The following is a 14919-nucleotide window of genomic DNA, read 5'->3' on the forward strand; positions in this document are numbered from 1 at the left end:
CGCAGCTTCTGACTCTTTTTATCACCGAACAAACAATTATTACATTCATCAATCTGTGACATGATACCCAGGTCACTGCATAGCAGCTTCTTCTCCCCATTTTTCACCTGAAGGTCACCATACTATGTGGAACCCCACCCTCTCAAAACTATCAACAGTACAACCTCCTTTGACCTGAGTTACTGACTGACTTACTGAGTGACTGAGTGATTGATTGACCGACTGACTGACTTACTTACTGAGTGACTGAGTGATTGGCTGACTGATCAACTGACTGATTGATTGACTGACTGACTGACTGACTGACTGACTGATCAACTGACTGACTGAATGAATGACTGACTGACTGGCTGACTAGCTGAGTAACTGATTGACTGACTAAGTAACTGATTGATTCACTGACTGACTGACTGACTGACTGATTGATTAGTTGACTGACCAATTGACTGACTGGCTGACTAGCTGACTGACTGACTGACTGAGAGACTGAGTGAGTGACTGGCTGTCTGAATGACTGACTCACTGACTGATTGACTAATTGACTAACTGACTGACTGAATGGCTGACTAGCTGAGTAACTGATTGACTGACTAAGTAACTGATTGATTCACTGACTGACTGACTGAATGAATGATTAACTGACTGACCAATTGACTGACTGACTGACTGAGAGACTGAGTGAGTGACTGGCTGTCTGTTTGACTGACTCACTGACCGATTGGCTGATTGACTGACTGACTTTACAAACAACAGAGTATTCAAGGACTTTGGGTTCCCTTACCATGAGTCTAGAGATGATAGCACACGGCTTGGGTATGTTGACTTGAGTCTCAAAGTCGATCTGGTAGTCCTCATCCTGAGCCTCGCGTTTCTTGGCAGCAATGTAGGCCAGGTTATGACACAGTGGCATTATGCCATCAGTGTACTGGGGCAGGGCAACAAACTCCAGCATGAATGGCCACAGTACCTACCCATTGAGGAAGCAAAAAGCAAAGGCAATTGACCTCTTCCGATAGAACAAATATTTGTTTGAAATGTCTGCAAGACAAATATTTGTTTGAAATGTCTGCACGACATCAATTTGAAATAAAAAAAAAAAATAAAAAACTTTTGGTTATACCTCCAGCTTATCTAGTGACTACTCCTCTGCATTCAAAATATTAATGGCTTGGGGCATTTTTGTGCTATTTGTCTGAAAAAAAGAGACACTTCTTCCCAAGTTATATCAAAATGATGTGATGAAACTCAACAATAGAGGGAGAGGGAGAGGGAAAGAAGAGACCAAACACATTCAACACTTGAATGAAGGGAACCAAACACCTGCCACTTTAAAAATTCAATATCGTTAACTCAATCCGGATGCACAAAACATCTCTGTGCACACGATATATACGGCACTGAAGTTACACAGTAATATAGGAAACATAAACAACTGCTTAAAAAAAAAAGACCCATTCCAGTTTGACCAACCCTTATTCAAAACCTATAGGAAAACAGCGGAAGAAAGCAGGATGAGCAAATGAAAGCAAAGTGCTGAAAAAGAAATATTATCATATCAACAAAGTTCTTTGTAAAGACAACAGCGTATGTCATAGAACCATTAATGGCAAAATATAGTGGTGGGGGGAGGGGAATATTAACCCGTCGAAGACAAGCCTCGAGAATATTCGGGTAGGTGTCTATGGGAAATGCATGTTATAGGAAAATCAGTCAGTCCTCAACGGGTTAACAAGATGCCCCATGGTAAGGAGATATATCAGCCTCACCTCTTCCATGCTGGCTATGGTGGTTGTGATAAGATGGAGCACGTTCTCACACATGGCTCGCAGGGCCTCATTACTAACATACTCTGGGTCGGTAATCCTCCTTCCAGTCTGGAGGACAAAAAAATAAACAAGTGTTTAAAAATTAGAGTTTGATTTTCTTTTCACAATTATACAAATGAGATATTGTTACAAATAGAAATCAAGGAACTATCAAAATCATTCTTAGTGTTTCTTTGAAGTCTGAAGGACAAACAAAATATTATAGAAATTCATGATAAATTTGAAAAATCCAAGAAATCAGGTAAAATACTAATTACTTTAATTCAGTCCAGGCATTGGTAGGACTTTCTGTCCCAGTCCAATGAAGGCCTTCATATAATCAATAAGTCTGCATAGACTCTTATTCATCAAATTTGGAGGAAGAATGATGCACACACAATAAGTGCTTTCTTTAATGACTTTTGCCTTTTCAGTCACAAAGAAAGACTAAACAATACTGACATGTGTGTAGTAAAAAACAAGACTCTGGAATAAAGTACACATTACAACAAACATTCAGATATCACTGAAGGATTCCCAGTGTGCTTGTGGAAGTTTTTTCTTCTCTAATTTTTTACATTCTTGCTTATTACATTCCTCCACTACCTAGGAATGCACTGATTAAGCCTTTAAAAAAAATAATAAAATTAAATTAAAAAAAAGAAAAAAATATATATATATACTGTATATATATTAAAATATGTATCATACATCTATTTTGAAGCTGATTTTAAAATGACTTCTATTTTCATGCTGCACAGAAACACATGTTCATATCTGACTTAGAAAACGAAAACAGAACTACTAAACATTGCTCACTCTATCAGGCTCATTGCAGCATAGTGTTTGTTTGTGTGTTTTTTTTTCCAGTTTTGGCTTTCTATACTCCTTATGACCCCTATGACCTCTTGACCCATATGATGCCCGTGTGTTCAATGACTCTCACCTGTGGGTCAGGGGTCAAGGTGCACTGCTTGACAATAAACTCCACCATCTGATATCCACCCTCTAGAGACAGGTAGTCATGGTCCGCCATGGCTATCACAACCTGAGCAAACATCTTCTTCACCTGCAAGTAAGTACGTATAAACACAAATACTTGAGAACACATGACCGGTATCGACAGTTGAATAGTGGCATTGACAGTGTGATGACCAGTGGTGGCTACCTGAAACGAGTCTTTAACCCTTTAGGCACCTACGCATTTTCCTTACTAAACTCAATAAGCTTTTTCATCAGCATTTGGGCATCTATCCAAATTTGACCTGGTTGTAAAGTTAGCAAGACCACTCAGGTGCAGCAATATGCTTGCATGTTAGAGATCATCTACAGTTACAAATGCCAATGCGGATGGTTTTGTGAAATTCATGAATAGGTTCTTGACCACAAAAAGATTGGTAAAAACGTGAGAGAATATATAAAAAAACAAAAACAAATTAAAAGATATCCCTGCTTAAACTGTCCCAGACCAGCACACTAGCCTTGCAATATCAAGTCACTTCTTACAGTACTAGAGCACTGATGTCATAATACTAATACATTTTAGATGGATTTGATCTCATTTCAAGCAAAATTTTAGCAAAATGATTTGTTTCAGAAGTCATACTTTCTTGTAAATGTTTCTGACACATTTCTTTTGGAATTATTATGATAACAAGAAAAAGAAAAAGAGGGAGGCACCTGGTCAAATGAGAATGATATAGACAAACCTACCTGCAGAAATGACATTCTATAGGAAATACAGCCCATAAAAGCAACTTTGATTTACCTTATTATTGTTTTCCTGTAGCACAATCTTCAGACCTGAGAGAATTAGCGGCTTTTTGTCCTCCATGTGTGGACCTGGGTAGAAGAGGGAAAAGTTTGGAGAAACTTGCATCAAAGGAGGTACAGCCACACATTACTCTAAGGCTGCGTCCATAAAACTTTGTGTACCGAAAAACGCCATTTTGAAACATGGTTTGAAAGAGGAGCATCTTTATGACTCTCCCCCAAGTGTGTTTCTGGCTCGGCTGGCTCATAATGTGCAATTGCTCATCTCATTATGCACAGCTTATCCCTTGGCAAATGGGTCAAACAGGATATGTGCAAAAGTGACATCATTTAAACTATGTTTGAGATTGCACTTTAATATATTCATATGACTTTCAAAATCTCTTTTCAAGTGAAACCGGGTTCTGAATGGCACCTCCACAGTGCATTTCACAAAAACATGTTTCAAACCATGTTTGTCAATCATGACTACCATATATAGTAAAATGTACATTGTACAATAAAAAAACATGCTTATAAAATCATGTTTCTAGTTAGAAAAGTTAAATGCACCAAAAGTTATGCAATCACAGTAGTCTATGCTTTATAAGGCAGACACACTAGTCAAAACTTCACAGTCTCATTAGCTAAGGCAATGATTTCCAAACAAAAATAGCACAAAGGAAAATGTTTTCATTACTTTTTCACAGTTATCCACTACCGTACATCTTCAATTCAAATTAAAGAAACGTCTACATATGCTGTGATGTCACAAGGCTGCCAGTTGGAATCCAGATGTATAAAAGCTTCTAGATACACTGACAGATACCGCCTGACTCTCCATATTCTTAATCAATCATAATTTTTCTGGCAATGCCTGGACATGGCCTGGAGGAGTTGTCATGACGAAGAAAAATCCATTCATGACTTACCAGCCGAGTTGATGAGTTGTTTGAAGACAGCCAGCGTGCCGATGCGGATCCGCTCATTGTTGTTGTCCAGCTTGGTCAGCAGGAAGGTGACCACCCTGTCCGGGAAGGATTTGGCGAGGACAGAGAAGCACCGCCGGACCTCGTTGTGGTTCTTGAGACCCATTGGGTTTGTGTAATCAGCCGGCACACACACCTACAACAGCAGCACAGACAGAACTACATGTATGGGTCTCTGTTTTGTTGACATTGAAGACACAAACACGCAGTACTTGGTCAGCAAACACAGTACTCTCCTGAAAGTCTTGATTGGCAGAACTTTTGCAAAATGGGAGATGCACTTCTCTATCATTTAAATGTGGACAAGATACAAATACTTCATATCCCCAGTATAGATCCATGAAGCAAACTGAAACATTTGCAGCATGCAATAATTGCATTGTCCATGGTAGCAGCAGCTGGGTAACAACCCAATCAGCTGACAGTATCTAATTTGTTGCCATGGCAACTGCAGGCTTACTGCAGGTTTACCAATGAGATGTATTCCTCAAAGCCAGAGAACTCATCACCAAACAATGAAAAAAAGATTGCAAAGTTTGGAATTTTTTTGTTGTTGTTACCTGTGCGTGTAGGGTGTTGAGAATAGTCTCCAACTGTGGCTCCAGGATTATGCTGCCCTCTGCTGCTGCCGCATCCAGGATCATGCACAGCCCCTGACGAGAATTATGGTGTGTAATGCTATATTAGAGATGCACTGAGAGCAATGCACACATAAACACTGCACCTTGATGTCACAGACATCTAACCTTTGACCCCACCAAAAAAAAAAAAAAAAAAAAAAAGTCGCTTCCACATAAGTTCATCATTCCCAATGCACAGTCACATTTGAGTCACATCTACTTGACAATTCACAGAGCACATTAGTCAGAAAAGTTGTACATCCACACACAGTTCCATATATGGGTTTTTCCACAGTACAATGGGCCATTTCAGGGATATTAGATTGTTTTTTTTTGTTTCCAATGTGCATTAACCCCCCCCCCCCCCAATACAATATGATCTTTTAGAACACTCTACTGAGACATAACTTTGCCCCACAATAGCTCTGAACAAGCGATCTATTAGAATTTTTGCCAAAATAACAATTTGGGGGGAACCTATGTTATGCTGGACTGACACTGATGTACTAACATATGAAGGTTAAATACACAATTCTCATTGAAAATTTGCTGTCTTTCAACTGAATGGCCTGATATTGATTAGAAATGATAAGAACAGCCCTTAAATTCAATTGAACATTGTGTCTTATACATGTACCACTTTGAGACTTGCTGGTGAACATATGTTACTTGGACTGACCAAACTGGGAAGACCACAGTCTGTCTTTTTTCTTTTCTTTTTTTAAACTGCTAAAGTCTCCTGTCATTGAATCCCACATATGTTAAATACAAGTTTTGAAACTATGAATCCTCCACAGACTATATCAATACAGGTATACACAAACACAATGAATGTTTTTTTTTTTCTATATCATGTGGACAATAGTTTTAAACATGTTTACCTGCGTGATAAAGAACGGTTCCTGGTGCTTCTTGTACAGAGCCAGGATGGACGGCACCAGTCTGGGTAGCTGCTCGTCCAGTTTCTCCCTCGTCATGATGTGCGTCATGGGACCCATTGCCTCCACCACGATGAGACGGAGCTGGTTACCATGACAACAAGCAAAAACTTCACAAATTAAAGGATGTACTTTTGCTGCATCTACTTAGTTTTGCACATCTTTAACATTCAACATGGGAAATGAGAGGACTTAAAATCAACAAAAGAAGTCGTGCTAATAACAGGCAAAAACTTAAAATATTAAGGGATGTACTACTCCTGCAGCTATACAGTTTTGCATAGTTTACATCTTTAACATTCAACATGAAAAATGAAAGTTCATAAAATCAACAAAAGAAGTTGTTGCTGAGGGCGTTCAGTTAATATCCATGACATGAATTTCACTCATAAAGTATGAACATATATATATTGGGACGAGAAACAAACTGCATCAAAAGTTTCACACTCATTGTAACTGATTACATAAAGAGACAAACCACTTGCAAAACTTTTGTGTGATCAGTCACAGACCCTAATGAAATATCAGACATGCTCTTTGCAGGACCTTACGGATGTGCCTTTAACACTCTCATGGCAAATACGGCCAAGCCACGCCAAACTGTGAATACCGCCACACCTGTCAGGTGAACAGTTTGCTTACTTTCGCCTCTTTGGACGGAAGCCAGAGAGAGAAAAGGACGTCGAAGCCCGAGAAGATCTGATCGGCGTACGTCTCCTTCCTTACTGTGTTGTCTGGTGCCGTGTCGATGTTCGCCACATAGTGGAGGATGCTTTCACTGAACCTGGCAAAAGCTGGTGGAAAGATATTCGAAATGTCCATCCAAAAAATCACAGTTTTGGTCTGCTGTTGAGACTGATTGGATGAAATTGAGTGAAGAGTGAATGGGAGGATGGGTATGAAGTAAAAAGGGATTTACTGAAACAGAATGAGTAGTGAATGTAATGGGTTTGCATAAGGAATGAAAGATGAGAAGATGGAAACATCAGTAACAAAAAGAAATGGATGAATGTGCAAATATGTGTATGATAGACAGCTAGAAGATGGTGGAATGAATGAATCAATAACTGAATGGATAAAAAAACAAATTGATGAATAGGCACGTAGATAAGCAAAGAACCATTCATCACACAAGAACTATGGATGAACAAAAGTGTGACAGAGTAGTTAGGACAAACATTAATGTGTATGAATAAATTATTAATACATTGATTCATTGAAAATATATATGTTTGAGCAAAACAGCTCATTTTGCCAATTTGACCTTTAAAAAGAATGCCAGAATCAAAGAACAGGCACTGAAAGTAATTATTTTCACCTCTGGCAAGATGAGAATTTGGGTCTCTTGGTTATATGCTGGACAAAGACTGCCATCATATTTTGCCCTGAACTGCAAAACTGTATGGGAAACTGTCAACAGTTGGTTTACTGCAACTTGACATGAGATTGGTCATCAAGTGAATTCATCCACAATATAGGACATGAACCAATATGTAAGCATTACAGGAAGTTATCTAGGCAATTTTCCACCTCCAGATGACTAAAAGGAACTCATAATGACTATCTATATCAAATTCATGACATATCATTAACACTGGGGGGAAAAAAGATAAGTGAGCACAGTTTGTGCCAGTACATGTGACTTACCAGATGAAAAGACCCACTTCATGTTGTCGTGTTTGGCCATGCCCAACATGGGGATCATTGTGCTCATCACAGCACTCAGGTGTGGGACGAAGCCAAAAGCTGCACGGGAAAGAAAGAAAAAAAAAATGACAGAAAAGGATTTTGTCAGGTATCTAGCACAGTCATGCCATATATATTCATCTGTCAAGTTACAATTCAGTGCTGTGAGATTCTTAGCATATCAAGAATTATGGTCAGACTTACATTTGTATACACAGTTGCTGTAGAATCAACTGGGAATAGGCAAAATTAACAGGCAGCCTGACAGATATTTCACACTCACTACTAAATAGTCTCATAAGAAGGCATGATTTGAAGTGCAACAGTGTATCTTTGTCAAGCATGTCTGCGGGACACAATGTAGATTAAGCTGAAACTAGTAGAAGCATTCAGAGAGCTCAAACCTCTATTAAGGTTATAGAGTCACTAGGGCCATAAAATGAGATGCACGCATCCTTCAAAAACAAAACAAAAACAAAAACAAAAACAAAATCCTGGAACAGGATCACGATTCAGACCACCACCAACCACTAATCACCTGTTTCTTTTAAAACAACAAACATATCCTAGAAACTACATCAAATTCTCTTCATAACCTTGTTACCTGACAAACAACAAACAACAAACAAACTCACCAGAAAAAAAAAAAAAAAAAAAAAACTGCCAAGGTGGGGGAAATCTTCATTAGATTGTGTGAAATTGGTTTCAAAAGGGCTCAACATTTAGATTGCCAATTATAACTGTTCTTTCATCTAGGTGAAAAAAAAAATGAAACAAAGGGCACACACAGATTTCAGCAACAGACAGATCAGCTCCCACTCAACTCACACCAAAAGTGATAAAGATTTAGTGATGAGACAAGCAAAACTTACGATTAACGTTGGCCAGGTTGGCAAGGGTCTGAACTACAAAGAAGTGGGGGAGGGCACCTGGCTGAAACTTTGTGTACAGATTCTCCATAACGTCGTTGCAGAAGTTTGTTCCCAGGGCAACGAGGACGTTGCTTGCTGCCGTCTGCCACTCCGGTTCCACATCCTGAAAGATGATGGCAGTCATAACAAATTAGGTAAGATGATTGTTGATACATTGATAATTACTTTCTTTGTCATATGAATTACAGTTATGGTACTGAATGTTTATAAATTGATTGTGACTTTTTTGGGGGTCATATTTTCATTTGTGGCAAGGACAAATGCATCACCTATTACCATCTGAGTGCAAAACAAGTTGCATTTATAAATTAGGTGAAAGAATGACTGTAAGTAAAAACAACAATAAAGTGACATTAATGTTATACAGATAGCAAAGGAATGCTAAGATAATTCCTTATGCATAAAACTCACGAAACCCACTTTATGTTTTTGTCATTACTTGTGAGCAAATTGCTGCAGTCTTTTCTAATTTGAAGGTACAACACAAACAATGGGGCGTTAGTACAAAACCTCTCGCAATGATGCACACTTGCACGTAATGCAAAACAAATGAGAAGCTGAAAAGAAAGCGTAGAACAGACAGGCTGGATATTTGTGCCCGAGCTCAGGGGTAGACTGAGAAGCAACGCTACCTTGGAGGCTGTCATTTCATCTGAAGCAAGCTTGATGAGGTCAATGGCCTGGGCTCCAGGAAAATTGGTCGGGCTCTCCTTCAGGACGCGTTCCATGGTCTGTAGGATCACTGTCCTGTGGTCCTTTGGCAGCTGGACAATGAGGATGGTAAGAACCATTAATCTTGTGTGAGCAAATCTTCACCATAATTCTCAATTTCCAGATGTGTGCAAGCCTGGCCTGGAGCAGTTATAAATGCAGTTGTATTGTGAACTTTTCTTATGATCTTTTGTTTTGTCTTTTTTTTTGGGGGGGGGGCATGGGGATGGAGGATGAGCAGGATGCATACATACTTTGGAAAAAAATCCCTGCTTTTATCTCAGAGACCTGTCAGACTCAGATAGATCAAGGCGCTCCTTTTCTTTCACACACACATGCAACACTTTGTACATACCACTCAAACAAGTACCGGTATGCAATTTTTTTCCTTCAGATATTTGTGGTGTTTTCAAGTTGGAAGATTCTCAGTGCAGCTATTATTCATTTACATAGAATCAAGAAAATATGCCTTTAATCAACAATTTTGATGACTTATTTGAAGTAGTATTATGTGTGTTCCTCAAACCATTACACTGATACACCACAAAAAAAATAATAAGGTGGCCTGCACTTCATTGAAAAAAGAAGAAGGAGAAGAAGAAGAATCATCACAGAGATATATTTTGCAGCTGTTATGCAAATATAATAGTAAAAATAAAATGAAAGCAGCCCAGGTATACAAGTTAAAATCAATCGTTATCTTCGCTAGTACTGCTCTGCAGCTCCAAAAAAAAAAAAAAAAGATAAATAAATAAATAAAGAATGATAAGCTGAAAAGAAAATATAGTGGAATGAGAAGAGCAAATACTGGCAGACTGAATCCAACCTTATTGTGCTTCCTGAGGTAAGAATGGCATGAGCTCAGGACAAGTTTGGTTTTCTTCTTGCCAATATCCACAAGTGATGAAATAATGATTCGCCGCACATCGCCTTTCTTGTCATAGGCAGCATCGATTAATGACATCACCATACCTGTGCATTTGAGAAACAATAAGCTTCAGTCTGTATCAAAACTTTGGGTTTACCTATGTAAATATACTTGTAGACGCCTACTAGTACTAGGTCTAGTTGTAGCAATATGAAGTTCATCTTTTCTTTGTAATAATATTAAATTTAAACATCTGCTTATTTTATAGCACACCTGCAATCAGCACAAATATCTCAATATTGGCACATATTGCATCTCAAATTAACTTAATGGATACCTTTGTAAATATCTTAAAACCTGGACTCTTGAGGGAGGGAATCGCTGAGTGGCAATGTAGAAACCTCACAATTCTTGAACCGATGAAGTAGACGGGTTCTATAATTTCTAGTCACCTAGGCTTAGATCTACTAATTTGAAATAGGATCTATTGTCAGGATCGTATTCTTATCTGGAGTCTACGTCAGTAGGCCTACCAGGATATCTAGCTAATGCAAGAGTGAAATACATATGACAGTGAAGGTCAAGAGAAATAAACCCCAACTGATCATGAATACACTCCCACTTTAGCGTTCTCGCACGACAACGCCGACGGCGACGTCAACGCAAACGGGCAGCGGGATCGAGGGACGTAATTTTGCCACTCCCACTAATTGACAAACGATCACACGCAGAAATATATGCATGGGACTACAACACAGGACAAAACACTGCAAAGATGTGCTCAAATCCATCAATCTTACCATCAATCTGGCCACCGGTACCAAGTACCGGTTCCTCACTTGGATTAGGCATGATCATGCAGTCAAGTCGGTAGAATAAGTTATATCTCAGCGTATGTAAGAATTCGCTAATGTCTTTACGATATTAGCAGCAGGGTTCTCATTCGCACAGCTGTCGCCCTGTTGTCCTGATTCATGGATCTCGTGATAATGAGCGAAATCTTTGGCTAAAAACATTTCCAAAAATAGCATGAACCCACAACAAAAAAGCCAAATGGCAAACATTACAAGCGAAGGCTGTCACGTGCGTGTCTGCCGGTCAAACTTTTGTTTATCTTGTTTTGATGGAGGGTTAGAGGGGGAGACCTGATCATGAAAGGGAAAATGCATTTCTCTGTGACGTTCTAAAATTGTTTGTGGGTTTGCTGTATTTTGCTTACTGTTCTTCCCTTCATATATTTCACTCCTTCTTTATTCAACTTTTCAGTCTGTCATTCCCACCCTTCTTTCCTTCATTATCTATCTTCTCATTCATACATCATTCTCATTCCATCAGTCATTCAATTTTCCTTCATCTATTCATCCATTCATTCATTCATTTATTGATTCATTCATTCATTGTTTAGAAAACCTATTGTTGCTAAAAGTGTTGTCTTGGCCCTTATGTGAATAATAAAGTAGCCTTTGATTGTTTTCTGGTTTCTACATTGTTTATGGAAGTTCAATTGCTGATATGTAATCTTAGCAACAGGTGCAAGACATATTTACACTTACAATCCACATCACTATATGTATATATATATATATATATATATATATATATATATATATATATATATATATATATATATGTGTGTGTGTGTGTGTGTGTGTGTGTGTGTGTGTGTGTGTTTGTGTGTGTATAGATAGATAGATAGATAGATAGGTAGATAGATAGATAGATAGATAGACAGATAGATAGATAGATGGATAGATAGATATGGGTAGGTAGGTAGATAGATAAATACATGAATTTATAATGTGAGCCAACAATAAGATTTGCAGGACAACAAACATTTCTTGCAAACAGAACATATCAATTCAGTCATCTCCATCAATAAATAGTATCATCATCATCATCATCATCACTATCATTCCAAAAAAAAAAATATATATACGTACATATATACAACAACAAAAAACTGACAAGGAAAGGTATTATGACTGTTGTAGAAGCAGGTTATTTTGTTAAATTCTGATCAAAATGTTTAATATTTGTAAAACTTTTCCAATTCCAGCATAATCATGTGTCTGCACATATGTATGCTAATTATCATTATGACTCTCTCCGGAGTGTAGATTAGTGTAGAGGATAGAGAATTATAAGCATCCACAATCATCATGTTGGATCCTTTTGTTTCTATTGTACTACTGCCATGTATCATCATCAGTTACCAAAGAGTCAAGTTTTTTTTTTTTTTTGCATATTGTTAGCAACCATTCTGTATGGAATTTCTAATGCATGTAATTATGTTACAGGTGTATTATGTGTAGTGAAATCTGTTGAAATTGTACATATATACCAGTATTCTGTGTAGTACTGTATTTGTATACATTATAATATCTGATGATAGTGCTGAAAATTGATGGAAGTGTGAAGCTATGCCATAAAGAGAATGAATAAATCAAATCAAACCAAAATCAAATAATATTATATACCTCATATATAGAATCCTCTCATCTGATTGGTTAAAAGCGGAGTCATGAAAATAAGCTGTGCCCCATTTTTGATTTACTATGCCCGGCACCGGGGCACAGTAAATCAACTGTGCCCTGTAAATAGGTTTGGAGACAGTCGCGACCCCGTACACATAGATCGCTCATATGTACGCACAAATGATACCACCGACGCGCATTCGATCAGGCGTGCTGTAAAAGAGACTAGCGGTCACTGCGCCTGTAAAAACGTTTGGAGACAGTCGCAACACCGTACACTGTACACATAGATGTTCACTCATGTACGCACCAATGATACGACCGCCGCGCTGTCGATAAGCATTGATTACGAGTGCTGTAAAAGAGACTAGAATCCATATTTCGTTCTTATTTCGGAATCTATATTTCCAGTATATAAAACAATAATGACTGCTTGATATTCGGGGCACAGTTAAAATTATGTAGGCCCTCGGTGATGTGAAAACCATAACCATGCCCTCAGCTTCGCTTCAGGCATAGATACCGTTTTCACATCACCTTGGGCCCATAATTTTAACTGTGCCCTCATAGCAGTCATTATTGTATACTGGTTCCTGATACAAAAACTTTTGGTGTACATCTTTTTCATCATTTTCTTCATTATTTAAGTCTAATGTTTTGGTCTATAGCATGCATGGTATCATGTATTTCATCATACAGTGAAACCCCGTTATAACGAGGTCGTGGGACCGGCGATATTACCTCGTTATAACCGGTACCTCGTTATAACCGTACGCATCAAAAACAAGAAAAACATAAGCACGACATCGGAAATACCCATCAATGAAAGAAACTTAAGAACATCCTTTGCGTTGTTATTACACAATTATGGATCATTATTATGAGATAATAAAAGGGAAATTATTTGTGAATTAGACGAAAAAAGTAGGGGTTGAAGTGAGATAATTCTTATTGTAATTCTGTTTGTTAATTTTTCCTAACACCAGCGCAAATAGAGTAAAATACAGGCGTTGTTTACCATAACTTGGCGAGGTGTTTTACGCTGTTGGTGCCCAGCGGGAATGCGATGATTTCATGAATCATTTCGGCTGTAATCTTGTAATTATGTTCGTTGCGCTCGAAGGGATTAAAAATGCGTCCTTTATTTTCTTCCGAAAATCTCTTCGCGTTTTGTACATCCGTTCTTGAAAATATGCGACAGGATTGAATGTGGAAAGTTACGTTGTGATCCTTTTACGCAGTTCTGTACCTCATAGACCATTCTGAAAGAAAGAAAAATCTTCATTGTGAAATGCAGTGTTAAAATTGTGATAATGAACAAACCCAGAGCTATTAAAACTAATAAATACGTTTGTTTCTTTTTCTGATTTAGGTTACAGCGTTATAAACTATTTTTTTACGCTACTGTCACCTAGCGAGATCGCGATAATTTCAGAGTAACATACATGCGTTGTTTACCGTTAACTTGAGAGGTATTTTACGCTGTTGGAGCCCAGCGGGAATTCGATAATTTCATGAATCATTTCGGCTGTAATTTTATACAATATAATATGATCGTTGCGTCCGACGGGATTAAAGATGCGTTCTTTATTTTCTTTCGAAAATCTCTTCACGTTTTGTACATCCTTGAACTGTTAAATGCGTTTGTTTCTTTTTCCGAACACCGATTAAGTAGGTTAACATGCGTTATTCAACTATTTTTATGCTACTGTCACACGGCGAGATCGCGATGATTCCATTAATCATTTCGGCTTTAATCATACACACTCATATTTAGATTATCATTTGTTAAATGATAATGAACAAATCCAGATTTATTCAAATTAATAAATGCGCTTGTTTCTTTTTCTGAACACCGATTAAGGAGGTTAACATGCGTTATTCAACTATTTTTACGCTACTGTCACCCGACGGGATCGCGATGATTTCATTAATTATTTCGGCTTTAATCATACACACTCATATTTAAATTATCATTTGTTAAATGATAATGAACAAATCCAGATCTATTCAAATTAATAAATGCGTTTGTTTCTTTTTCTGAACACCGATTAAGGAGGTTAACATGCGTTATTCAACTATTTTTACGCTACTGTCACCCGACAGGATCGCGATGATTTCATTAATTATTTCGGCTTTAATCA

At 38.0% G+C, this 14919-nt stretch overlaps 1 protein-coding gene across 1 annotated transcript in view; it reads right to left on the reverse strand.

Annotated features, from left to right (window-relative positions):
* Window positions 1-11159, reverse strand: part of LOC140233012 (maestro heat-like repeat-containing protein family member 1) — a 34182-nt gene extending 23023 nt beyond the window's left edge. The window contains exons 1-13 of the mRNA XM_072313119.1: window positions 11102-11159; window positions 10260-10405; window positions 9355-9486; window positions 8663-8825; window positions 7752-7850; window positions 6747-6898; window positions 6048-6188; window positions 5107-5199; window positions 4490-4682; window positions 3574-3647; window positions 2752-2874; window positions 1767-1874; window positions 782-967 (exon numbers count right to left, since the gene is read on the reverse strand). Of these exons, the coding sequence (XP_072169220.1) occupies window positions 782-967; window positions 1767-1874; window positions 2752-2874; window positions 3574-3647; window positions 4490-4682; window positions 5107-5199; window positions 6048-6188; window positions 6747-6898; window positions 7752-7850; window positions 8663-8825; window positions 9355-9486; window positions 10260-10405; window positions 11102-11159 (1668 nt within the window). The remainder of the gene's footprint in view (window positions 1-781; window positions 968-1766; window positions 1875-2751; window positions 2875-3573; window positions 3648-4489; window positions 4683-5106; window positions 5200-6047; window positions 6189-6746; window positions 6899-7751; window positions 7851-8662; window positions 8826-9354; window positions 9487-10259; window positions 10406-11101) is intronic.
* Between the last annotated feature and the right edge of the window lie 3760 nt (window positions 11160-14919).

Source organism: Diadema setosum, chromosome 9 (genome assembly GCF_964275005.1).
Source record: "Diadema setosum chromosome 9, eeDiaSeto1, whole genome shotgun sequence".
NCBI lineage: Eukaryota > Metazoa > Echinodermata > Echinoidea > Diadematoida > Diadematidae > Diadema > Diadema setosum.